Genomic DNA, 27946 nt, shown 5'->3' with positions numbered 1-27946 from the left:
ACATTCAAAAGCAAACTAAAAAAATATTTTTTTATAAAAACTGCTATTTTTTATCTGAACTAACATTTTAATAAACACACAATTTTCTTATGTTAATTAGCTTTCGGCTAGCAAAACGATAAACCTTATACAAGCAAACAATTTTTCTTTTGGTAAGATAGCTGAAATCAATACTTTTGTCAAAAACTAAAATTTTCTAAATATCTAATCTAAAAAATATTTCTTTCTACATAAACTTCAATATATTAACTATTATATTTTCTTGGCAAGACCACAATTTTCTATTTAAACCACTTTTTATAAAAACTACACTTTTTTAACTAAAACAAATTTATTTTCGAAATTTAACGTATTGTTTAATTACAAGTTTTTAAGAGAATAAATATTTTTTTACCATAAACTTTATATTTTAACAACACTTTCTATAAACTTACAATTTTCAAAAGCCACCTATTTTTTGTTTGGAAAGATAATAAAAATCAAATATATAAACAAATACAAAATATTTGTTTTAAATAAATAAGAAAATTGAAATTGAAATATATTTTTATTTATTTTTTACAAAAATTTCAATAACTAATAAATTTCTTTCTATTCACATAAAACTTAACACTTTTGTAAATATATTTTTTGCAAGACTCTTTTCTAATTTTTTTTTTTTTTTTTTTTTTGACAATATTAAAATTAAGTAGTTTTTTTACGAAAACAAAAAATATTTAAGAATTCATGAGCTTAACACCGGCTTATAATAATTAAATCTCAATTATTATGTTTTCTAAGAGAAACTGAAAAGAAAGAAACATTTACTGGGATATTGCGATGGTACCATTTCGAAAACCGCCACGAATTCATCATCAGGCAACTTCGTAATGTTATCAAAGGTTTCACCGAGATTCGAACCGCGAATCACACGGTGAAACTACAACTGGTGAAACCGCATATATATATAAAAGCAAATGTTCTTAATTTTGAACTTGTTTCGTTTGTTTTAGAACGATTTTTTCTCTGACGGCAGAATAGCCAAGTGGTTAAGGCAACTGCAATTTCACCGTGTGGTTCGCGGTTCGATACTTGGTGAAACCTTTGATAACATTACGAAGTTGCCTGATGATGAATTCGTGGCGGTTTTCGAAATGGTACCATCGCAATATGCTAGTAAATGTTTCTTTCTTTTCAGTTTCTCTTAGAAAACATTCAATTATTATGTCATTATGTTATCAATTATATTTAGCCGGTGGTAAGCTCATGAATTCTTAAATATAAGTATAAACTGAACACACCATTAAACAAACGAAACATAAAACAAAGAATGTTTAACTTAAATAGTTTTTTAAATGCCTTTTTATGGTGCAATTTTTTAATTGCCTTATATGAAAGTTTGCATATTTTTATTTCGCTTATTATATTAAAAAAAAAAATAATGGAAGTTTGTATTGCAAACATTTTTTTACTAAATTTATAAACTTTTTTTCTATGGTTTTTCATATTTTTTATACAAGTTAATATTTTAACTGAATTTATAATCAAATTTGTTAGCTTTTACATTTTTCTTATTTTATTTTGTTAGGAAAAAAACGTTTTAGTATTTTTTGTACGAGAATCTTAATTTTTGAGGCACATCATCTTTCCTTACGCTATAATGTGATTACTCTGTAAATATATATGTACATAAATACACCTTCAATATCTTATCACTGAAATTTTTACCCAAAGAAGCAGATTTTTCAGCAAGCTTCTTAACCCAAAGGTTTCAAAATACCACTTTTAAACTTAAAACCAGTAATTTTTTTTTTAAACAAAATGAACACGCAATTTTTAAAACGCGTTTGAATCAAATTTTTTTGCAAAATTAAAAAAAAATATTTTTTGGATTGATTTTACTTAATTTGTGCATCATTTTCTAATACCAAATTTTTTCTTTAAACACAGGCAAGAGTGCTTCGGTTCGGCCTTTTTCAGCGCCTGCGTAGAGGCTCTACAGTTGCACGAAGAAATGGACAAATACAATGAATGGCGCGATACGCTCGGCAAGAAGTAAAGTGTTTACGAAAAGTCTGCTAAAACATTGAGGATGACAAAAAAAGTGTTGGCATATATTAGGAAGAGGAAAAAACGGTCAGGACTGGCATATTCAAAACCTTAAAAGATGAAAACAAAAACTAATAAACCTGATGTTTAATAATAATGATGATGATGATGACGTTGTGTATTAAATAAAGGATGATTATGAAATTGGCAGCTAACCATGAATATTGAATGTAGCATACAAAAGTAATTCGGCATGCGAGCATAATTTTTAAAACTAATTTATATTGAAAAGCGAAAAAATGTAGAAAATATTTAAGAAATTGTTTGGAAAATTTAATAATAAAATACACACTTATATCAATACATTAAAACTTTTCGCAACAGCAATGTCATTAGCAAAAAATAAAGTAAAAAAATTATGTCACTGAAAAGCAAAAATTAACTACTGTTATGTTTGATGTCTCTGTGAAGCAACATTTTAGCAAAGCAAGTAAAAAATGTAAAAAAAAAGATATTTATTAACAACTTTTTTCTCAAAATGACATATTTCGGCAAATTAGATAAAATGTTAAACTTTAATTGAAAAAAAAAAACATTTTTATAAAAAATAATAATTTTACGTTAAAAATATGCACTTGCATCATTTAAAATTTGTTAAATTTATAGAATTTGCAAATTATAAGGAAACATAAAATTAATGAGGCAAAATCATATAGCCCTTTCTCGTGGCACACTTTACTAAGAGGGCACTAAAAGGATAGAGTGCACTTCGTTTTTAAGTGGCATGCTCTAACAAGAGCCGAATTTAAGCAAACTTTTATTACGTCAAAACAATTGAATACTCAATGTTGGCAAACCATATTTCTTGACGTTTACTTAGCTAATTGTAAACTTGTAAGATTTGTGAGATTCTTAGAAAAACATAAGACGAAGTTTCATTTGTTATGACGCCACTCTAACATTAAAGTTGACACTAACTCGACTATGATTAAGTTAAAGTGCACTTTTCAACAAAGTATGCTGCAACTTGTTTAGCGCCTAGACTATGATTATGTCTCATTGCTTTTAAATCTCCACAAAATCAAAAATAAACAAATTTAAAAAAAAACCGACAAAATAAATATGTAGACCAGCCCGATTGCATTGAAATGAAATTTAAATGCATGAAATCGATTGAATCGATAACAATGTTTTAAAAAGCAAAAAAAAAAAATTAGCAAATAAATTAACACAAACACACACAAATAAGTATTTTAAATGTCTGATGTAAATATATGATTCATAATTATTTTTAATTGTTTTTTTATTTTAATTTTAATTTGTAATTATATTTATATAATAATTATCTTTATGTTTTTGTTTGTTTCTATGCATAATTATCGTAAATTATTAATTAAATTATAATCTAAGTAGCAGCTAACAAATCATGAGGTTTTAATTTTTTTACAATTTAACAACTATACAAATGCATATGAATATACATAAGTATGTAGTGCATTGAAAACAACAAATAATAGTATATTATCATTTGTATAAATCATTTCTGCAACAATATTTTCCAAGTTATAAAAAAACAAATTTCATACTATTAAATTTTTTTACTATGCAATAACAATAGAAAAATGCATAAATATTCCATAAAATATAAACTCGCATGCATGTATGTATGTACATATGTATGTATGCATATCGAAAATAGCCCACTATACGAAATATTTACATATATGTACGTTTAAATTGAAGGTCTGTTTCATAGTTAGCACCCGACTGCCTGTCAAAATTTTACAAAAACTTAATTTTTCTAGCTAAAAAATTATTTCCCTCAACAAAACTTCAATATGATAACTATTATATTTGGCAACACCACAATTTTCTATTCAAGTCACTTTTTATAAAACCTACACTTTTTTAACTAAAAAAAGTTTATTTTCGAAATTAAATGCATTGTTTAATTACAAGTTTTTAAATAAAATAAAAAAATATTTTTTTTTTACCAAAAACTTCATTTTTAACAACACTTTTTATAAACTTACAAATTTCAAAAGCCACCTAGGTTTTGTTTGGAAAAATAATAAAAATCCAATACAAAATATTTTGTTTTAAATAAATAAGGAAATTTAAACTGAAATATATTTTTAATTATTTTTAACATAAATTTCAATACACAAGTTTCTTTCTATTCACATAAAACTTAATACTTTTGCTAACGATTTTTTTGCAAGACTAATTTTCTAACAATTTTTTTTTTGTTTTTTGATAAAAACTGCAATACTAAAATTAAGTAATTTTTTACAAAAACAAAATATGTTTAGCTTAAATATTTCTGCTAAACGTTTTTATGGTGACTTTTTTTAATAGCGTTGTATGAAAATTTTCATATTTTCACTGAAATTTTTGTTGTTTATTTTAAAATACAATATTTTGTTTACAATTTTTAACGCAGTCACCTGTTTATTATATTAAAAAAAATGTATTATTGGAAATGAACATACAAAATATTTCAAACATTATTTTGCTAAATTTATATATTTTTTTAGATTTAATTTTATAAATTTAAAATTTTTTTTTTTTTTTTGACATTAGATTTGGCATTCATGAGCAAAACTCTGAGTGTTCTTCAACCGAGCTCTGAGAAAGGGCGCTTATAGAGCATTTTCGAACTACATAGGAGCCGAGATAAGGTGATATTCCACTCAGCAGTCCATATAGTCTTATTAAAATAGATGCTCCCACAGCAGGTCGTTGTTCCGAATATGAAAGAAAAATTTTGTGACTGACCATATAATTATGAAACGAATCCTTCATTTATACAAAGATATATTTGTAGGCTCATTAATATTATTACATACATACATAGTTCACTACCGCTAAACATTTGTTTGCTGTTTTTTGTTTTTTTTTTTTTTTTAACTCTGTTTTACAACTTTTATATTAGAATATCATGTTACATATTTAGTTTTATTTTTATTATAAATATGACTGTAGCTTCTTTAGATTTTTGTTCGTAATTTTGTGTTTTTGTATGATTATCACTTTTAATTTAAAGCTTCTTTGGATCTAGTCGTAAAATAAAGATTGTATAATTCAAACTCTAGCAAAAATGGGTTTTCTTTGGCATAATTTTACAGAAATAGGTAAGTAAAATATTTGTATATGCGCGCGCAAATCACTAGGCGCTCCCGATTATTTCGGAAACCTGGTCTTTCGAATCCGGTTAAAACGCATCAAACAACAAGAACACATATGTAAAGGGCCCATTACTGATACTTAACATACCTGGTGTTCCAATGACACATGAACCAGATACGGATAGAGATTTAACATGCAAATACAACAACAATGTAAACCATATGGATCACATTGTTGTTGCATTTGCATGTTAAATCTCTATCCGTATCTGGTTCATGTGTCATAGGAACACGAGGATAAACTTGACTTGATTGGCGTAAAATTGGCAACTTATATATATATATTATAAATATATCGTCAAATCCACACTGCAAAAATTGTTGGAGCATGTGTTGTTGCATGTGTGTTTAATTTACGGCGACCATTTTTCTAATTTTAAAACTTGCTTTGTTTATGATTTGAATCATAAAGGAACTTTTAAAATTACAACTGAAAATTCAGTTCGAGTTGCGAAACACAAAAGCGACATTACCGGCGTTATTATGTATAACGCAAAGCGACGCGAAGAGTCACTTTCACCCAAGCAATCTTAGCATTTCGAGAAAAAAAGATTGAAATTTTCTATAGACATAAAGGTTATATTTAGAGTTTCGTTCAATGCATATTTCGTCAAAAATTGTACAGGAATAAAAAACAACATAAGCGAAACCTATACAAATTATAGCCAAGGCTTATAACAGTTATTCCTTTTGTAATAAAAGTCCTTCAGAAAAAATGTTGGTATGACCTAGAAGGTTCAATGCGGTCATATTAAATCGTTCCCGACATGGTCTAACTTGTACCTTAATGGTGCTTGTTACCGGAACATACCGGATATTTATCCGGTAAAGGACCATCAACATCGATAACACTTCCTGAAACCTTCGGGGAGTTTCTTTATCGCTACAACAACAACAACAGTTGGTTATGGTTTTTCGATAACAAGTTTCTAGTGCTAGAAGCAATCATTTTAAAGTGTCCCTACAGGTTTCAAATCCAGATATTTACGAGAATGGATTGGTGAAAAATTCGTTTCATTTGGATGAACCGTATCTTAGTTATAGGGTCGTATTTTTATTCTGTTAATAAAAAATATAAGTCTGGATTTAACTTTTATTTGTAATTCTTTACTTTAGCTCACAACTGCTAAAGAGGTGTCAAAAGACGCGCTTTGGACCCAGGATCACGAACCCAAAAGCGGAAATTGGAAATTTCCTTTCGGAGATATTTGCAAGCAAAATTGAAAATTTTCACGTGGTTGTTGTAATTTTGATGATTTTGTCGTACCCACAAGAAAAACTGTGGGTAAAAGTGTTTTGCGCGGAGATAGATTTGGTCTCCAAACCGGTGTTGGACCCACCCAGGGTAATTTTTTATAAGCGCGGCCGAAGACCGCCAATGCGGAAAGGTGTTCAGCGCAAAAATACTATGGATTGCAACCCCCCCCCCCCCCCCCTTTTTGGAGCGCACCAGGGCTATTTTGCGTTTTTTGGAAATATCTTTTGACAGAAATAAAATCTTAAATGTCCGCTTTCGGATTCGTTTTCCTGGTTTCAAAACCCGTCCTTTGACACCTCTATTTTTGGACGAGTTTTAGCAGTTGTAAGCTGAAGTAGAGGATTACCCTTTTATTTTCGGACATAAATTAAATATCCGGATTTTATTTTTTTGTGTGGATTTTTTTGAAAAAGGATGCACGATTCGTCATGAAAATGCTATGTGTATCCCCGGAATCCCATACACCTTCACCAAGGAATAGTTTTTAACCGGACTTTTTCGAGTCAAGAAAAATGAGTCACTGATTATAACTAATCGTTATACTATAGTTTTGTCACTATCTTTGGTCTTTCTTAGTTTTATGTCAGAAACTAATTCTGAGTAATAGGAAAATAAAAATAATAATTTTATTGTGGATTGTTTAATAACTATAATAATTACATCTCCATACTACTTTTTTTAAAATGTTCTTATAAATCGGTGATTCTGCTGATTCTCGAATAACGTAGTGAATTATTTCGAGCCTCCAAGGTGTATCGGAAATAATCGACAAGCATCGGTACAATTTAGGTACGCAACATCTAAGCCCAGAGGAATTAGGTAAGGGGTACCACAGGGTGGTGTCCTATCCTCGCTTCAGTTTAACTTCTATATATAGAAGCCCCTGACTGCACGATAATAGCTACAGGTCCCGAGCGACCCATCGATGAGATAGGTAATAAAATAGACAACTCTCACCTGATCTCTCCAGTTCTTTCTCTTCGCGAACCCTGACATTGTCACCGACCAAATCGTCGGCGACTTTATTTATAACATGGATGCGCCAAATGTCGACCATATTGAACAGCCACGTCGATGGCGTCACGCTACCGTCTGTCTTACACCCAAAATTCCTGGGTGTGACGTTCGATCAGCACTTAAATTTTGGAGAGCATGCAACCGCAATTATTCCTAAAATTCATAGCCGTAATAAAATCCTCAAGTCTCTTGCCGGCGTCACTTGGGGTAAAGATAAAGAAACGCTCATTATCACTAACAAAGGAATTGGCTAGCCGACGCGTCCCCGATATGGTCGCCAAGCCTAAAGACTACTCAGTGGAAAATGCTACAGGCCTGCCAAAATACTGCCCTCAGAACCGCCTCGGGTTATCTTCTTATGTCCCCAGAACACTATTTACATAATGAGGTGAGAATACTCTCCATCAGGGAGAGAAATTAGATGCTAACCAAACAGTTCCGGTTGAATACCCAGAAACATGGGCATCCCAACAGACATCTGATTGATGAGCCAACACCGCCCAGGGGCTTAAGGAGTCATCTCCGTAAGCATTATGAGGAAATACGGCCCCTGACGCCACAGCCGTATGAAGCCAAAAACACAAGAAGGTCCTCAGTGAACTCCACAAACAGGCGTTGGACCTTTGCCTCAGGAATTGCCCGGTGAATCCAGTACTCGAGGAACAATAACCAAAACTTGCAGAAGAGGAACGCACACTCCCAAGGGAAACGCGAGTCACTCTAGCTCAACCTCGATCTGGATATTGTAACAGGTTAAACTCTCACCTATCCATAATCAACCCCGACATACAAAACATATGTGCTGCTTGTAACTGTCCCCACATGACACCAACCATCTCTTCAGTTGTATTGTGGAACCAACGCCTCTAACACCCCTCTAATTATGGTCCACCACTGTTGAAACAGCAATTTTCCTTGGACTTTCGTAGCTTTTTCGGACTGGTAATGCTACTGAAGGGCTTACGTTATTAGAAAAATAAAGAACCCCAGCATGCCGCTCGCACTTGTTGAAAAGATAAAATAAAAGCTGCTGACGAAGTATAAAGCCATGAGCCGTCGCCAATATAGACTTCCGACCTACACTACCCTCACTGGAGTAAGTGAAGACCTCTAAAGAGGGAAATGGGGTGCTGACCAAGCAGTTCCAGCTAAATAGTTTCCAAATGGAGCATCTAATCGAACTGCTAGATGCAACTCAATAAACCCTATTATTAAAACCGTGTATTAAGGCATAGCAAAAGAAGAATGGAAAGCGTCACCCCGGTCGATAAAGGCCCCTTGCATCAAAATTGTACCTTCAGACTTGGGGTCTAGCTGGGAAAATAGGTGCCTTTAGTTTCACTGGCAAAAGTTCAGCCTCAACGAATCGGATATTGCAAGGATGTTGTATTATCTTTGGCAATTGTTGTGTTGCTACTGTTACAATGGCTCGGTTTTTACAGCCAGCAACACATTTTCCAGCCGTAGAGGATTATTGCCAAAAAAAATTACAATTACCAGCAAATGGTACACAACACTCGAAAGCACCACCACAAATGTAAAAGAAGCTGGGAAGAAGATATGAACATAGCAATAAAACCGGTTTGGGAATGATTCAAAACAGTTTTCCATTTATTTGGTATAAACAATTTATTTGGCATTTGAAAAAATAGGCTAAAGGGGTACACTCAGGCATATGTTTGTTTTATTTTTTATTTTTACATGTTCACAAAATGGAATTTCAATTATTGAAATAATAAACACTGCATGTTATGGTCCACCTGGGAGAATCACCCTTGGAACGCACCAGTTGGCTAGTGATAGGAAAAAGGTAGGATTCACCCTCACTCATTTCTGCCTGGGGTGGTTAAAACAAAATTTTGTTAGTTTCGTGCGGGTGGCATCGCCAAAAATTCCCATGACATTGCCGAACTTTCAATAGCACCTGGCTCAATGGTGTAGGTGGTTCATCTCATCAGCTGATTTGATTCGTTTCATTGTACTCACCTAGAGATTGTCAAAAGGAGATGGCGAACGTAAAATGCACCCGATGCATAGGCAATTATGCACTGCCGTGGTGGTAAAGTTTTACCTAATTCGGCTCACAACGTTCCCGCAGGACACAAAAGATGCAAAGTTTTACGCTTTCTCTACGTTCCATCCACTTATCATCAATACAAGGGTTTGACAACCGGTATAGTGCTGTAGGGATGAGCCAACGATAACAATGAACCAATCGATAATCGCCGCCACAGTTAGATAACTGCGTTTTTCCATTGCTGAATGGAAACGGAAAGAAGAAAAAAAATTTTCGTCGAGACGATAACTGCGCGGCTATTTTTAGCGGGAAGAACAAAAGAGAATTAAGGGGACGGCACGCGTGCTCAAAAGCCGGTCTTTTTACATTCGGCTGCCGTATGAGTTAAATATCCCATTTAAAAGTACAAAGCGATTGTTAACAAAGTGAAAATTGGTGAAAAAGTCCACGTTTAATGCGCTGTGGCTGCTATTTGAGAAAAGTACATTCATACTTCACACATGTGTACTTATGGTATGTAACCACATTCAAAAAGTGATAGTTGGTGAACAAAAATTGATTAAATAATTGCTGGGCAAAACGAAATCGCCATGGCTGATGGGGCAGTGTTAGATCTGTACGTATAATATCTATCTCGATACAGATTTTGTCGCGCAGACCCAGGACGAATTCAATGGGCGCCCATAAGCAAAACCACTCTCTGCCACCATCAAGGCTGTACCCGCGACACCACTAACTCAAGTAACTATTATCATTAGCACCAACCCCACAGCGCAACATCACGCGCTAAGGCTACCAGGCGCAACCACAATCATTTCGAAGCCCACCCACGAGCGCAACCGCCACCATCTGCGCCAACCACCAGCGCCAGTGGCCCCAACAACCATTTCGACCGCGCAGCCACAACCGCAACTCCATCGACAGTGCCAACCAAGCGCGTACACCAGGCCGCTTCATATAGGCCCACCGACCTAAGCCAGGCGTAACAAACGCCGGACACCACAACCGCAACCCCATCGGCAGCGCCAACCAAGCGCGTAACGTCCATTAGGCCGCTGCCACCTCAACTGTAGTAACCATAACCAGCAGGGCCGACGCATACAGGCCGCTGTAACATCGACTGTGGCAACAACAACCAGCAGACCAGCCGTGACACTAAGCCCAGCACGAAAGCGGTGAGTTCGTTCCGGATACGGAAAATATTTTCAGAAAAAAAGAACTTTACAAACTTTGCTTTTACCCTGGTTTTTGTATTGTCTAATTCAGTTAGGCCTAAACCAGTATAGGAAATAATAAAATACATACATGTTTTATAAAGTACGTCTTATAAAATTTATAAATTTTTTTTCCAATTTACAAAAGCGAAATATTAAGTTATACCTTCTTGAAGTTTTAAAGTTAGTTCCTTATCAAAAGCGTTTTGACTTTTAGAGGAATCGTTAGAATATTGTTTCGTTACATCGAAACGCGGCCACGCCCGTTTTTTTATATTTGAAATTTTTCCTATTTATTATTATAAATCCAATTGGGAAATGAAATACCATTGATATAAAGCTCGTTTTTGCAAAGATATAGCTTATTTTATTCGTCCACGATCCTTTTAAAAATCTTCTATATAAAAGTGGGCGTGGTACTTAACCGATTTCGATAATTTTTTTTCGAAGCATTCCTTATAGTAAAAACAAACCCTCTGCCGAATTTTGTTACGATAGGTTTAACGATTTTTGACTTATGATTAATAATATTTGTAAAATTGATTTTATCACAAGTGGGCGGTGCCACGCCCATTTTAACAAATTTTTCAAATTTTTATCAAGAGTCTCAATATCAGTCCACACGTCAAATTTTAACATTCTAGGTGTATTATTTACTAAACAATCAGGTTTTTTGTGTTTTCCAAAATGTTATATATATAAAATGTGGGCGTGGTTATCATCCGATTTCGCTCATTTTCAATACGAATCTATTCTGGGTCCAGATAAGCTCGTGTACCAAATTTGGTGAAGATATCTCAATATTTACTGTTAATGAGTGCTTTAGTAGAAGGTAATTTTCATACCCCTGGGTGACTAGGGTCTCGAGATATAGGCCAAAACGTGGGCCAGTGAATGCCTAGACAGTGTTTATACAATATGGATATTGTAACGAATTTACTTGCAATCCTTTTATTTGCAACCCTCTGCTAAGTTCGAATCACTAAACTGTTGAATAAATAACTCCAATATGTAATAATGCAAAATGGCCTTTATTAAAGTACTTCACAATAACACTCAAACTGTGCAACGAATAGCTTGCTTAATAACCAAACTGATTGATAGCTCAAATGAAACTCTACTATTCAAAATAATACTGCTCTTGCTCGCTAGATAGCGTCTTAGTCGAAACTGTGAAAGAGAGAAGAAAAACGGTTTATGTGAAAACGTCTGTAATGTTATACTGAAATCCAGTTTTACAAAGAAGGATACCTTCATTATAAAATTAATTGATGAAATTTTGTTGAAATTATTTGTTTACGGACAAAATATATAACAATTTTGAATTATGACTATTTCTAAGAAAACTTACTACTCGTACATTCACAATTATTTCATCAAAAAAGGCACATTTCACACTAATACAAGCAACTTTACTCACTCTTTACGTATAAAAAGACACAATTTTAATTAATACACAACAAAGTTAAAATTTGTTTGCAACAAGATAGTCAGAATTTAAAATAATACACTTTATGCCTAAAAAAAACTGTTCACTTGTTCTTAAGCAGATTGACACAACTAAAAATAGTATTCTTTAGTTGATAGAGCCAAGCGATGCAATCAACACCAAAACTGGCATAACGGTAATTTGCCAGTTAAAGAAGAAAATAATGACAACGAAATTTAAGGGGCAGTTAAAGATGTGTACTGTGAATTGGTTTATGGAAAAAAACCGATTTTGAAAAATTTTAAGTTGTGACTCGTTTGTAGTTAGTGTGCGATATATCTGGTCGAATCAGCGACCTGATAGTGACTAGAATTCAAGGGGTTGTGTAGCGCAACTCTCTCAAGGGGTTGCCAGCGCAATATATAGCTTATCCAACCCAATTGTCAACCTCACCTACCCGCTGCGAATCCTGTTTCATTAACAGACGAGGCTTTGGCGACCCCAAGCTCGTCATGGAACTAGGGGGTGGGGAGGAAAGGATGGTCTTGAAGGTTTAATGTGGCCGTATAAATCGTTCCCGAGATGGCCGGGCCAGACCCGGATCTGCAGGGGGAATAGGGGACACCCCCTCCCCCCAAGCAGAAATTTTATTTTCAAATACTTTACAGAATAAAAATGAAATATCCAAAGAAAACAAATATTCAAATGTTCAATACTTAAAGTATTTGAAAAATAAAATTTTGTATGGAAAATCTTCAAGTCCAAGGTGTGGAAATGAAAATATCTAGCATCAATACTGCGGGCCATTTTTTTCTCAACGGAATATCATAGAGAGTAAAATTTTGCGTATGTGGTTTTCCTTGCGTGCAAAAATGTGTTCCAGAACAATTTTTTTTTCACGGTTTTTGCACAATTTTAAAAATAGAAATTTATTTCACAGAAATGAAAAATGGGGGCCACCGTGGTGTGATGGTAGCGTGCTCCGCCTATCACAACGAATGCCCTTGGTTCACACCCCGGGCAAAGCAACATCAAAATTTTAGGAATAAGGTTTTTCAATTAGAAGAAAATTTTTCTAAGCGGGGTCGCCCCTCGGCAGTGTTTGGCAAGCACTCCGAGTATATTTCTGCCATGAAAAGCTCGCAGTGAAAATTCATCTGCCTCGCAGATGCCGTTTGGATAAAATTAAAAAAGGAGCACGTCGCAAATTGGAAAAGAAGCTCGGCCTAAAATCTCTTCGGAGGTTATCGCGCCTTAAATTTATTTATTTGAAATGTGCTCTTAAAGAGTTTTTAATTACAAGCAAATTGGTGTTTGAATTGTCGGTAAAAGTCTAGTTGAGGGGTCGACTGCTAATATGCTACCAAAAATATCGAGAAAGCTGTCAAAAGACGCGTATTGACCTCGACAACAATAATCCGAAGGCGGAATTGTTGAGATATTTTGACATATGGCGCCAAGATCTATGCAGACAGTACCTATACGTTACTTCCGGGAGAGGACTCTCCGTTGACCGTTTAAGTGGTCATATCTTCGTCATCACTGATGTCATACTCAGTGCAGATCAATGGTTGTGACGCTAAGATATAGCTGGATGGCATTACAATTGCTTCTTATGAGCGAGAGTTTTTTCTTCGCTATCTCGAAAAATTGATTTAAACGAGTTAAGATGTCCAATGCTTCCTTAACACATAGATAGCATCTTACATACCTTTATTTCCATTGGATGAAAAAAAAAAAAATACCCGACAAAGTTTCTGAACTTCGATTGAAAATTCTGAACTTGAGTTGTAATTTTCTAAACTTAAAATGCAATTTTCTGAATTTAAATTGTAAATTTCTGAACTTGAATTGGAAATTTCTGAACTTGAATTGGGAATTTCTGAATTTAAATTGGAATTTCTGAACTTAAACTGGAAAAGGTGTAAACTTTTACAGAATTGTGAAAATCGGTGGAGCCTATCGACTGCTATTCAACTTTAAAAGAAAAAGGACAATGTTTGTATGTTTAATGGTGTGTTCAATTTCACTTAAGATTTTTTTAGAATTAATGAGCTTAACACCGATAAATGATAATTGTTATTCAATTATTATTTTGGGTTTATTCCCAGTAAATGTTTCCTTCTTTTCAATTTTCCCAATAAATCCAAAATAATAATTGAATAACAATTATCATTTATCGGTGTTAAGCTCATTAATTCTTAAAAAATCTTAAGAAGAAGGACAAAGAAAATTCAAATGGCGATAATTAAGGATACAGTTTTTTTTGGAAAAATCGAAGACGAGCATTTGTTTGTATTATCGATAGCTATTTGTTGCTCAAAAATAAATTATGACGTTTTTCGGTGATCACTTTCAGAAATTTTCACTCCGTGTCTTTAAACATAACATTTATTTACAATGTTATTATAACATTGTTTTATTAAAATTATATAAGCATGAAATGTGCACACCCAGTGATGAATAAAGTACCAAATAAAAAATACAAAAAGTATTCAAAAACAGAATACATACATACTGTAACGAATTTTGTGCAATTCCTCTTATTTGCAACCTTCTGCTAATATTCGCATCAGTAATCTGTTGAATAAATAACTCCACTATTTAATAATGCAAAATGGCCTTTATTAAAGTACTTCACAGTAACACTTATACTTCGCAACTAATAGATTGCTTAAATCAGACTGATTGTCGCGCCTCTACTGTGGCGGTCTTTTATACTCTGTGATTTCTCGTTTGCATACTTCTAGGCTCTTCCAGAATTTACTTAGTTGCTGCTATATAATTATAACAACAGATGCACGTGTATAGCTCTCATATGCGCGTGTATTTGTGAGCGACACTTCCACAATTATAATTGCATACTTTTGGGAGCATCTCAGATAAGATATCTGCATGTGTTTGTGCGTTGCTTTTCCGCTGCGTGTACGTACATATGTGTAGACATAATGATTGAATTATTGATGTGCATACAAAGCACTGCTTAGCATCGGCTTAGAGATGATAGTATCCCTTATTGCTGCTTATATTGGTTAAAATACTTTCGAAAATACTTTGAAATCGAAAGCTTACATTTTCGTATTAATAAGCGCTGTACGCAGATCAAAAGCAAAAGTTCAAGAAAAATTTTGCATGTTCCTTGAGCATGAAAATAGCAGTAGGCACAAAATTTTGGCATTTCACGATGTATGGCAATTTATACATGAATACCGCTTTTATAAAAATAAAACAAAATTTATGAAAGTTTTTGATACCTTTCTCCCCCCCCCCCCCTCCCCCCCCCCACAGCCAAGCGCCACTGTGTCGGGCTAGGACCTTAATGCTGCTTTGTTACCGGAACGCACCGGATCTATATCCGACAAAGGACCATCAACAACGTTAACACTCCCCAAATCCTTCGGGAGTATCTTTATCGTAAATACAACAACAACAACCTGATAGTGTTAACTTATAACTAGTTAACATTTGGTTGGCTGTTCTTTGTCAATGCTATTGGTATATGGAACTCTATTCCAGCATCCATTCGTAGTAGTCTAAATATAAGCAATCTTAAAAATGTTCTTTGTCCGTGTTTTAGTTAAAATCATCAAATGTCAGGAGTTTTTGCCATCAATATGAATGAGTGTAACTATTATTTTTTAAAAGGTTTTATTATTTAGCTTGACTTGACAGGCCGGTCGGCCGGCCGTGGTGAACAAATTTTGTAATTAAAATTAAAGTAACTTCCCGATAAGCTACAAGCTTGAAACTTGGAATATAGTTCAGAACCCGATGACAAAGCAATAATAAGAAAAAATCGCCGCTAGGTGGCGCAAGGATCGAGATATTTAAAAAAATCGTATTTGTGGTCCGATGTGGCTCATATTTGGAATACATAATACATGCATGAATAGAAAGCGACCTATGATGTCCGATTTGGCTCATATTTGGAAAAAATATTACATACCGTCCGATAGAAATGATATCAAAATACTTTGGAGTTCGAGGAGGGACAAGCATACGTGGCGCCGAATCCAGTAAAGTCTTGGGAAGGATTATGTATTGAGGACTTAGATTGTAACAAATTGTCAGGAAAGAGTCCTTGTAGGCAATTAAATAAAGACTAAAAACTTGAAAATAAAATGTTAAAAAAAATGTATAAAGTTAAACGGTTTTATTGAAAACAATACTTACATTAAGTAATAGTAATACTAAAAGCTGAAAAATAATTTGGTAGGTCCAAGGTAATAGTCATCACACTCCTCATCAATTTAGGGCGTTGATCAGACAATTAAATAAAAGCGTTGAACGCGTTAAATTTCTATTGATAGTCACAAGGAAGATCAACTGAACCTTAATAAGGTTATGCTACGCCTCACATTTTTAGAAATTTCACGCGCCCAACGCTTTTATTTAATTTTCTGATCAACGCCCTAGATTGATGAGGAGTGTGATGACTATTCCCTAGGACCTACCTAATTATTTTCTAGCTTTTAGTACTATTGTTACTTAATGTAAGTATTGTTTTCAATGAAACCGTTTAACTTCAAATGTTTTTAAATTATTTAATTAATATTAATTATTTTATTAATCTTACTTTAATTTACTTCTATATATTTAGAAATGTACCTATTTTCACCTTGATAACCTTCTTTTATTATTGTTGTTACCATTTTTATTTACCATCAAAATTAAAAGTACAAGATTTTAAAATTTTTTCCAGAGGTAGAATTATAAATTTTTGTTGTGTGGTAAAAAAATGCGTTAATTCTAATCAAAAATTTACCACCGCGGCAGTTAATGACAGAAAACGGTTATAAATACCGTGATGTCTGATGAATTGGAAGTACCCATAGGGTTACCACAAGGCTCAGTTTTGGCACCGATACTGTTCTTAATTTATATTAATGATATAGTTAACGCTATTGAAGGTTGTGAAATTAAACTATTCGCTGATGATGCATTAATAATGATTAGTGAGAATAATATTAATTCTGCACTTTCTAAAATACAACATGAACTGAATAACTTGTATAAATGGTTGTGCGGAAATAGACTGAAACTTAATATAAAAAAAAACGAAATTTATGATAATAGCAAGGAGGAACGTTAATGAGGATATAATTGGTTTAAAAATAAATGATGAAAGCATACAAAAAGTTGACAGTATAAAATATTTGGGAATTATAATTGATAACAAACTCAAGTTTGAAGAACATATAAACTACACAGTCAAAAAAGTTGCGAAAAAAATTGGGGTTATGCAGAGAACCCCCAAATATATTCAAAATAATTATATATAATTCCATTATAGAACCGCACTTTGTAAACTGCCCATCTATTCTATTCATTGTGTCAGACAAAGAAATAGATAAACTTCAAAAGATGCAAAACAGATGTATGAGATTTATTCTTAAAAAACCTAGAGATACTCGTACGGCTGATATGCTGAGGAGTTTGAACTGGTTAAGTGTCAAGCAAAAGATTTTTTTCACGCTATGAAGTTTACATTTAATATTAAAAGTGAAAATGTACCTGAATATCTAAGTAAAAACGTAGTATTAGTTAAGCAAACACATAACATTAATACAAGGAATAAACACAATTTCATAGTGCCTTTATTCAGAACTGAAATAGATCAGCAAAATATTTTTTATAAATGTCTAAAAAGTTTCAATGAACTGCTTATAGATATAAAAAGTTGTAATGAAATCGTAGCTTTTAAAGCAAAACTTTATGAATATTGTAAAACCTTAGCAATAAGATAGTAAATTGTAATATAATTTAATTTATGAATTAGGCTTTTTTGCCGTAATAAATAAATAAATGAAATGAAATGAAAATAACTGTTGGTGTTGGTTCTCATTTTGACAATCCCTACGCCAATGGAATGAAAAAAATAAAATCAGCTGATGAGATGAGCCAAACATATAATTGAGCCATGAAGCGTTTTGAACAAACTCGATTTTTTCATCACTCGTGACATTTCTCACAATTGCCCCCTGCAAGTATTTCAACAGGACTTAAAAGCCTTCCGCGATTTACAACCAGATTGACTGAATTTTGTGTGTGTTAGTGCAGTCGGGTGGCTTCGTGACACACGTATTTGTTGTCGGCTACACGTTGATGAAAATCAAAAATTTTTGATTTTTTCATTTGACGCTAGCTTATTTGATAGTCGCGGGGTGTGATTGACAAAACGCAGTGTTGTATTTAGTTTGTGTCGACATTCAAAATGAACAAGTGCGCGGAAGAACAGCAATTCATATTAAAATTTATTGAAAATTATCAATGTTTAGCAGCTTTATGGAATGTAAAGCTTTTATTATTATTTAATAAAATTGTTATTAATTTTTTTATTATTTAATAAAACTGCTGTAGTTGCAAGTAAAAAAATTCATCATCCGATGACGGAATATTCATGTCCGAACGCTACGGTTTCTCAATGCAAATGTTGATTGATGGCTTTTTATTTGATAGTCGCGGGGCAAGCGTCAAATACCCGACACGCACACATACAAAAATTCAGTCAATCTGGTTGTAAATCGCGGAAGGCTTTTACACAATATTGCTTACCACCTTGCAACGTTCTTATTTCGTTGCATTCCTGTTTTATTTGCCACATTTTCACTTGTTGTCCTAAAAAATTTACAATTGCCTATAAAACTCATTATTTATGGTTTTATGATGGACACAAGTGTAGATGTAATAAAATTGGATAGTGATAATGATGAGGCGGATGAGCATAAGCGTTTAAATTCTACAGTTGATTTAACTTCAGATACGAGTTTTATCGACGAGTCTGTGCTGCCTATGTCACCGGCTCCCGTCGCTGAAATAATGCAGATAATTGCTAATGAAGTAGTTGAAATCGAAGATGGTGAAGTGGAGGAAGCAGAAGAAGCGACGGAATTATGTGATGGGCTTTTACCGAATAATGAAACACCAGCATTTGAAGTCAGATTTGCAAACAAAGCTACGTTTAAGCAATATGCGCACACTGTTTTGGACTCGCTTAATAAATCGCTGAATCACAATGTGGACGGAATTGCATTAAGGACTGCATTCAAATTCAACATTGTAGATGATAAAGAAAACAATTTTCATATAAAAGCATTTATTGTGGGTGGAAAAGTTGCAGAAGCGCAATTGAGTGATTGTGAAGAAGTTTCTATTCCCAATGTCGTGACAACAGTTGCAGAGAGTTCTCTATCCCATGAACTTGAAATTTCATCCATAACTGATGCAGTAGTGGAACGCGAAGTACTCTTGGAACGTGATTCATCGCCAGATATAAATTTAAGTGCACTATTTAGAATTGATACATCTGGCTCCAAAAAGTTAGACACACAACGCGTGCCTTCATATAAGCGTAGCGTTAAAGATGTATTAAAAGAAGAATCAAGTGAGACTAAACGACGTAAAACCGAAAAGGACGATAACGAATGTCCAAGGGTGAGATCATCAGTCGCTTGCTTCAATTGTGGTGTAGGTGGCCATTCGCTGCGTGATTGCCCAAAACCAAGAAATAATGCACGTATAAATCGTGCCAAGTTGGCGCGTAAACAAGAGAGGTATCATATTGATATTGAGCAGAGATTTGGACATTTTCGTCCAGGTGTAATTAGTGACAAGCTACAAGCAGCACTTGGTTTAAACCGTGGAGAAATTCCATTCTTTTTCTATCGTATGAGAAAGCTCGGCTATCCGCCTGCCTGGTTGGAGGAGGCTAAAGTGGTACACTCAGGCATATCACTTTTCAATTCTGAAGTGAGCGTAATTGAGTCAATTGTATATTAAACTTTTAGCATTTTAAATGCTTGATCTTGCTTATAGGGAAATGACGTGATGGCTTCAGAGGAAGAGAATTCACAAGAAAGTGTTGAACAAAAATATGACATATCCAAATTAGTAGACTTTCCTGGCTTTAATGTTGATCCAGGACCAAATTTTTACGATGTAAGTACATTTCTTTTTCAAACCGGTTTAAACTGAAAAAGGGTGGGATATACCATCTTGAGCATCGTCATAGGCAGTTACGTATCTTTCACCCTTCCTAGGTCAAATTATGAGGCTTTAATCGGAGGATGAGATGTTTTTGTTTAGTTTCAATTTACCTTTTCGGCAGAAACAAGATATTATTTTTTTAGACTGCAAACTATGCTTTCAAAATATATCATAATCAAATAAACGAAAGCTGACTGTTCATAACAGATGTACAAATATCCAATCATGATGTATTAAACGAAACGTATTTAGTGCAATCTCTTGTACGAAACTATTTACGTGAATGCAAATACTTTCAGGACGATTTACCATTGATAAGACCTTTCCGATATTTAAAGATCCCTGAAACAGCTAATATCATTAGAATGAATCGCCTTACATATGTGATGAGAATGTTCGTTACACCGCTTTTGCGCTGATAAGAAATCTTAGAATTTTTTTTAAGATCAACAATATATATTTACTTCCTAATCCTTGTTTTTTTTTTTTTGCGATCTTTCAAGGACTACAAACACCATAACGTTCCGCCATTTAGTCGATATCAACGTAAGGAAGAATTCATTAAACAGTTGGGTGCGAATGTTATTAAAGGCTATAAACACAAGAAACTTAGAAGCCTGCCACAAACTACAAATGCTATCGAAAACAAAGAAAGCATTTTGGACACTGCCGATATGGAAATTGAAGATGATAATGCCGTGGAAAGGAATGTTATATTCACACGTCCACCTTTACCACCAGAACCAGCAGATGACTTAAAGCCTGCACCCCCACCACCACCACCTCCGGAAACTGAACCTCCATCCCCACCAAGTGCGAAGAATATCGCTAACATGGTAGCAGAACATGAACGTACCGATTCGCCTACTTTAGATGATTTAGAGGAACGCAAACAAAAATTACTAGCCGAATTGAAAGCTGGACTAAGTGAAGCTGATTTATCCCAAAGTACAATTAGTATTGACACGATACTTCTTGAAACAAGCGGTGATGAGTTGAATGCAGATGAAATACCAAAACAGCCAGCTGCTACTAGCCAAGACGAATGCGAAAGTGAACCAACAACTCCTACAACAAATGGAATTACGCGCCCATTAGATGTTATTAAAGAATCTCATATGGGTACGCCTGTACTGCAATTTTCACCTTACGATAAATTACCAGCTGGTGAAAATTTCAAAGTTGGCGTTAGTGATGTTATTAATTTTGAGAATTTACCGGACTCAACCGGAAAATATGAGCAAATGAAAGAAGTGATTAAGAAAGTACGTGACATTGTTACCAAATTACATAATGATGACGATGACTGATAGAGGAGTATGCTAGAAGTATATTAAGTTAATTTTAATTCCATTCATTTTTCTTAATATTTTTTAGTTTGTAATACAATTTATACATAATAACATGAATGCTTCATTGTGTCCACATACGTAATCGAAGGAATTCAAAATTAAAAACATTTAATTTCTTTGAAGCTCTATTTTATATCTCCGTACTCCGTATACTTAGTAAGAGTGTATCTATATTTGTATGAATGCGATCTTAACGAAGTTCTTAATCGAAACAAAATAATCTAGGAAAATAAATTATAGAGGTTTTACATTTATATTTCTTGTTTATTAATGCATTTAGGGAAAACATATCGTTCACTACTTAGTTCCATCGCTGGAAAATTAAGGAACTGTTTGAAATATTCTTACAATATTCACATTGCAACAGTTATGCATACATTTAATTTTAATATTCAAATCATAATTAAAAAAAAAACGAGAATGAACTTAAATTGATACATACTACATACTACTATGTATATAATTATATTGCTGATAAATAAGAAAAATAGAAAACCAAAGACACACTTCATTTTGTAAAGGCTCTGATTTATTCAACTGTTAACTACTTCTTTCCATCCTTGTTAGCACTATGACTCAGTCTCTTTAAACCAGATGTACGACAATTATTTGTACTAGACATATAAATTGGTGAAACATTTGGTGGTTTACCATACATACGCAAACGGGCAATACGCTGTTTTGGTGTCGGCTTCCTTTCCATTTTAGTTATATTACTAAAAGAAGAATTAGATAATTTGCTGGCGTTTAAAGAAGAAGCGCTCTTATTTAAACTTTCATTATCCCATTCAATGCGCTTTAACGAGGCATCATTTTCTGTGCACGGCGACGTACTGACGCGAACTGCTTCCATTTCAGCACGTTTCCTTGCTCGTGTACGAATTTGTGATGTGACTTTCTCTCGTCTTGATGGCTGTGGAGTACTGGTGTTCATTGATGCTGATTTAAAGAATTCTTGTAAATTTATTGTTGGTGTATCAGGTGGTGACTGTGGTAGCTCAACAGGGCTTGTTAACGTTTCATTTCTCTTTTTTGGTGTTTGCGGCGCGCACGATTCATCTCTATTTAATTCACCGTTAGATTGTTGCAGTGATTTAGCATTTAATTTATTTCTTTTATTTAACGAAAGCAAATTCTTGCGTGATATAATACCACGAGCACATCTATAATCAGGCGGTGTTTTTACAGCCAGTCCACTTAAACTCGAACGAGTAACATCAGATTGTATATGTGCAAGTGGACTTCGTTGAAAGCGTTGAGGCGATTTACATAGCAGTTTTTTTGTATGCTGTGGTGACGCAGGTTCCGTACAAATGTGAGCTGTATCCATGCTATCTCGTTTTCTTTTATTACATTCAGGTGTTTGTTGTTGCAATGCAGATTCTAAACCCACATCGTCCTCAAATATTGGCCATTCGGAGAACACAACATTTTCGAAAGTTTCCGTCACAGAGCTGTTAGCAGAATTTTTACATGCAGATTTTGCTGGCAAATCTATTGGAAGGGCAGGCAAATTATCAAAAATTGATGCTGCTTTTTGTTTCGCTTCTTCTGATATAACAATTCTTTTCCTGGATGCTGTGGAAAAGCCCGGAAGATTTATGCTTTGATCGATTTCATAGATCCCAGTCTCTACTTTGTGATTAGTTTCCATTTGATCTTCTACGGGCCATTCACTGAACTGCATATTTTCAGCACATTCTTTAGCATTAACGTCATTATTTTCATCTGGAACATGTGTTAAATCTTTTAAGAGTAAAACATCACTCTCTTTTGCTTCTTTGTAGATTTGTATGGTTTTACGGGAAGTGGAACGGGCGCTGTACATTATAGGCGCTTCTGTCATTTTAGTTTCGGGCGATTCTGCTAATTCTGGTAATTGTTGCAATATTTTTGTTGCACGTTCTTGTGCTTCTTTAGATATGTTTATTGTTTTGCTTGAAGCAGTACGGAAGCCAGGAAATAATTCGTTTCGTGCGGATGCGCTGGTCGAGGGTTTATCATTTGCTGTGTAAATATGCTCACGCAATAATGGAGCTCTCCGAACTTTTTCTACACACTGTAGCGATTCCTTAAAAATTGCTTTTGTTTTACTAGATGAAGCCAAGTAAGAGTCAGCATTGCTTGGAGGTGTCACTGCATCTATTTTAGAGTTTTCCTGTTCTGATTTGGAGATAACTACGGTTTGGTTTAGGTCTTCTCCAATTATTTTTTCTTTTACATCTTCCATAAGTTGTTCACCTACACAAGTAGATTTTGTTGGCACTTCTAATAATTGTAAATCCTGTAAAATTTTCATTGCGCGCTCTTGAGCCTCGGCGCTAATGGTTACCCCTTTGTTTGAAGCAGTTCGAAATCCGACCATTTGCTCTGCATTTATTTTCGTGGTATGCAGGTCCACGTTATGAATTTCATCGACCGAATCTTTCTTTTCAACTTTGTAAGCTGTATCTAGAACTTCCTCCATATCGAAATTTGCTAAAAAGTCACATTCATCATTCCATTCGTCATCATCGCTCAAACTTTTTATATCATCTATTAAAATGTAAAGAAGTAGAAATGTAAAAGTTAAGAGATTGAAGAAATTGCGTTAGTGCGGCAAATGGCGAGATCCAATGATAGTTGGATCTGATCAACGAAACAACCAATATTAGCACTGGACCAGGAAATTTAAATCAAGTAGAAACAGCTAAGACTCTTCAAACTTGCGGAACTCAAGGGTTTATAGCTTCACAACTTCCGCAGCCCAATTGTCAACCTCATCTCTGAGAGGGGAATTCTATTACACATATGAATGTATCACATACATACTTAGCAGACTGGGCTCCTTCGACCCCGAGTTTCTAATAAAGCTAGGAGGTGAGCGGTATAACCCAGATCAATGTGGTCCTTTAAATCGTTCCCGAGGTGGTTGGGATAGTACCTTAATGGTAGTTGTTGATGAAATGTACGGGATCTTTATCCCGCTAAGGGTAATTAACATCGATAACACTCCCCAAAGCATTCGGGGAGTACCGACTCTGTTTACGACGTGTACGAATAGATGACACAAATAATGGACGTTCACGTCGATGGTGTCACGCTACCGACTGTCAGTCACCCAAAGATATTAGGGGTAACGATCGATAATACTCTCAACTTCAAGCCGCATGCCACCGAAATTGTATCTAAAGTACAAAACCGCAACAAAATCTTCAAATCGTTTGCCGGCAGCACCTGGGGAAAAGATAAAAAAAACGTTGCTAACCACGTGCAATGCAATTTGCCGGCCGCTCATGCGCTACGCGTCAGCAGTTTGGTCCCCAGGTCTTAAAAACACATACTGGAAAACGCTGCATACCTGTCCAAATGCTGCAATCAGAACTGCCACGGGATGTCTCCTTATGACCCCCGAACACCACCTACAATGTGAGGCCAAAGAGCTCAGCATTAAGGAGCACAACGAAATGCTTAAGAGGCAGTTTTTGCTAAATTGTCACTAACCAGGACGCCATAACATAAAGAACAATACATGGCTTTTTTAGCTCCACAATTGGAAACCTCACCTATGCGGGGTGAATCTTGTTCGAAATACGAACGTTTTAATACAAAAATTAAGCATGATAGTCACTGGAGATCCAAAGTTCCCCTACATGTAACATCAAATTTCTCCCGAGTCGACCGGGTTGATTAAGAAATATCGGGCTAGTAGCTTTACATAGTAGTTACTGATATATATCCGCCCCTTCAGCGGGTTAGGGGGTCAGAATATACCCGCGGTAGGTATACCTGTCGCAAGAGGCGACTAAAATACCAGATTAAAAGAGCTGTGTAGGGCAACCCTTTCAGGTCACCAGCGCAATATATAGCTTCTTACAAAACCCAATTGTCAACCTCACCTATCCGTGACGAATCCTGTTTCACTAACAGACGAGGCTTCGGCGACCCCAAGCTCCTCTTCGAACTTGGGGGTGGGGAGGGAGGGATGGCCTGAAGGTTTAATGTGGCCATATAAATCATTCCCTAGATGGTTGGGCTAACACCTTAATGGCGATGTGTTACCGGAGCGTACCGGATCTGTATCCGGCAAAGGACCAACACATCGATAACACTCCCCAAAGCCTTCGGGGAGTAAGCTTATCGCTACAACAACAACATCTATAATCCGACAAATGGCTGTCAATATTAACACTTCGTTATACAACAACAAGTCAAGCTTCTTGAGAAACTCAAATATAATCATTTCCCGCCGAGCAAAAAGATAAGGTACCTAGTGCCCCGCAACTGTGTTTTTATACTGTAAAACCCCACGATTTTAGGGAATTTGAGGGCTATATATCTTGTTCGCTTCATTAACTTAGACTCAAGGTTCATGAGAAAGATAAATTTATTTCCTGAATGAAGTGCAATTCCTTGATTGAGTTTAAGTTCTCCTACTATCTGCGATACTAGTTAACACTAAATTATTTAAACAAACGTACCTTGAGCTATCGCTGTATCACAGTTTTTAATTTGTGTGGGTTCCATGTCAACATAAGCATATTCATCGCTCGCAAATCCTTTAAATTCTTCAACAGAAATTTGATCACCTTTGCTTGTAAATTTTTCAACCTTGGTGGGGCTACTCCTTTCCACTATCGTAGCATTAGCACCGTTTGTTGATAAAAGTATATTTTGCCTTTTATCCGAGTCGGCTTTTATTTTTGTCTCGCTCACATCAAAGTTTTTATTTTTACCTCCTTCGCCAGACAATTCCATAAAGTAAGCGCTTAAATTTTGTAAATTTTCACATAAGTTCTGTGAATGATTCAAATCGAGCAGTGGTTCTGCAACATCTGCATTGTGTATCTGAGTAAGATCTTCTTGCACCGATAAATCAGTTGAAGAGTCAGTGCTTAATAAATCATCTTCGATAGGACAATGTGACACATTGAGGGTTTGCAAATATTGCTCAGAAATATTTTTCCGTGCTATGGTATTTTCGTGTCGACTTCTACTGTATGTTCGCAATGGCTTGTTAGCAAATTTGAAATGGAAATTACTATCATCTGACGATTGTTGTAGTTCCGGTGACGCAGGTGAACTGCAGAAATCTTCCAGTATTATATCTACAATTGATTTGGGTTTTTGTCTAGCCTCTGGCGTGGTAGGCGATTTATCAATATCCGTATCCACTTTTTTACTATTTTTTAAAGTTGCGTTTCTCTCGTTTTCTTCACACACTTGAAGCAGTTCTGAATCTGTTATATCAAATGTGCCCACTTTTTGGTCGTTTGATGAATTTTTTTGCAGTAAAGGTTGAAATAAAAAATTATTAAATAATTTAAATCCCTGTGTGGCTACAAAGTTGGTTACGCTACGTGATGGTGCTGCAAAACGATCCGCACTTACTAGCAATCGTTGCTCGGCAAAGGGATCATAATTAGAATCTATTTCGAACGGGGTCTTTTCCACAGGCCAATTTAAAGGGTCATTCTTTATATTATCGTGAACATTTTCCTCCTCGGAGTCGTACATTATTAGTAATGTTCCGGATAAATCTTCTCCAGTTTCTTGGATATTATTGGACGGCATATTGCCTTCGTTGCAAGTGGACTCTATAATAGACTTTGTGAACGTAGTATTCAATCTTTTTGTTTTTCGATGTTGGCGTGATCGATGTATTGAGCTATTCAATTTATTTGGACTTGAAATAATGCTGTCATCTGCCATTTAAAATCAAATTAATGTATCATTGGCGATAAATAAACAAAACTTTAATTTCCAAATTAGTAATATAAAACTGTTGATGATTTATCGATAACATATTGACTTCATTCACAAATCAATAATACAAGATTGCGCGTTACGCATGTAAATAAAAGATTAGCTGTTTTTTATGGGCAGTTTTTACGTCATTTTCCTTTAGCTCTTGTTTTTTCTCCTTCTTTCATTCGCTCAAGCTGTCAAGTGTGCCGTAGATGTGTAGAACGAAGCAATTTTGAACTCGTGAATGCGCAATCTTCTGTGTGTGATTTGTGGACTTGATTGGATCACTTAAGACGGATATACATAAACGCTTTCACAGCGAAAACTGCTAAGCGTTAAATTTATCTAAACTTCAGAAATTTCTGCGAAGAAAATTAGTACTCCTAAATTTCAATACGCATTATACTCAGATGCAACTGAAATACGTGTCTATGTTTCACCTCTACACTACCTCTATGTAATACCTCTACAAATGGTGTTTGCAACTATTCACCGAAACCAATTCAGCTATAGGTTATACCCTATGACCAACAGAGGTGTGTGTCTCCGCTTTTCGGTAAAACATGTTCTGTAGCTAGTTATTGAACCACTGCCGCTAGATGGATTCTCTAAAAACAATCTAAGTGAGAATAAGGGTTTTTTTCACCCGCATACGTAGAAAAACACGGGGTAAAAGCCTAGTTGAGTTGAGTCGACTGCTAATACGCTACCAAAAAATATCGAGAGAGGT

General features: G+C 34.8%; 3 protein-coding genes across 15 annotated transcripts in view; 2 read left to right on the top strand and 1 right to left on the bottom strand.

The window, feature by feature from the left end:
• Positions 1-5129, top strand: part of ITP (ion transport peptide) — a 248134-nt gene extending 243005 nt beyond the window's left edge. For all 12 annotated transcript variants that reach the window (XR_010951354.1, XR_010951349.1, XR_010951350.1 and 9 more), the window contains one exon: positions 1930-5129. Coding sequence is in view for 1 of the 12 variants with exons in the window: in XM_067776483.1 (XP_067632584.1) it covers positions 1930-2038 (109 nt within the window). In the remaining 11 variants the exon portion in view is untranslated. The remainder of the gene's footprint in view (positions 1-1929) is intronic.
• A 13600-nt stretch (positions 5130-18729) lies between these two features.
• Positions 18730-21924, top strand: LOC137245578 (zinc finger CCHC domain-containing protein 8 homolog). Of its 2 annotated transcripts, XM_067776476.1 has the most exons (4): positions 18730-19900; positions 19967-20089; positions 20641-21454; positions 21515-21924. In XM_067776476.1, the coding sequence occupies exons 1-3, from the start codon at positions 18815-18817 to the stop codon at positions 21445-21447; spliced, it is 2016 nt and encodes a 671-aa protein (XP_067632577.1). In that variant the 5' UTR covers positions 18730-18814; the 3' UTR covers positions 21448-21454; positions 21515-21924. The 2 variants fall into 2 exon arrangements, with proteins under 2 accessions (XP_067632577.1, XP_067632576.1); XM_067776475.1 differs by having other exon boundaries at positions 20641-21923.
• Brca2 (BRCA2, DNA repair associated) lies at positions 21408-27243 on the bottom strand. Its single transcript, XM_067776474.1, has 2 exons — positions 25950-27243; positions 21408-24024 (listed from the first exon to the last, which is right to left on the bottom strand). The coding sequence occupies exons 1-2, from the start codon at positions 27178-27180 to the stop codon at positions 22034-22036; spliced, it is 3222 nt and encodes a 1073-aa protein (XP_067632575.1). The 5' UTR covers positions 27181-27243; the 3' UTR covers positions 21408-22033.
• Between the last annotated feature and the right edge of the window lie 703 nt (positions 27244-27946).

This window comes from Eurosta solidaginis, chromosome 3, assembly GCF_040869045.1.
Source record: "Eurosta solidaginis isolate ZX-2024a chromosome 3, ASM4086904v1, whole genome shotgun sequence".
Taxonomy (NCBI): Eukaryota; Metazoa; Arthropoda; class Insecta; order Diptera; family Tephritidae; genus Eurosta; species Eurosta solidaginis.
The sequence above is the reverse complement of the archived record's forward strand: the minus strand, read 5'-3'. Positions and strand labels throughout refer to the sequence as shown.

Coding starts and splice junctions, on each gene's coding strand:
- LOC137245578 (XM_067776476.1), top strand. CDS start 18,815: ATGATGGACACAAGTGTAGATGTAATAAAATTGGATAGTGATAATGAT. Junction 19,901..19,966: donor TATCACTTTTCAATTCTGAA/GTGAGCGTAATT, acceptor TCTTGCTTATAG/GGAAATGACGTGATGGCTTC. Junction 20,090..20,640: donor CAGGACCAAATTTTTACGAT/GTAAGTACATTT, acceptor CGATCTTTCAAG/GACTACAAACACCATAACGT.
- Brca2 (XM_067776474.1), bottom strand. CDS start 27,180: ATGGCAGATGACAGCATTATTTCAAGTCCAAATAAATTGAATAGCTCA. Junction 24,025..25,949: donor TGATACAGCGATAGCTCAAG/GTACGTTTGTTT, acceptor ACATTTTAATAG/ATGATATAAAAAGTTTGAGC.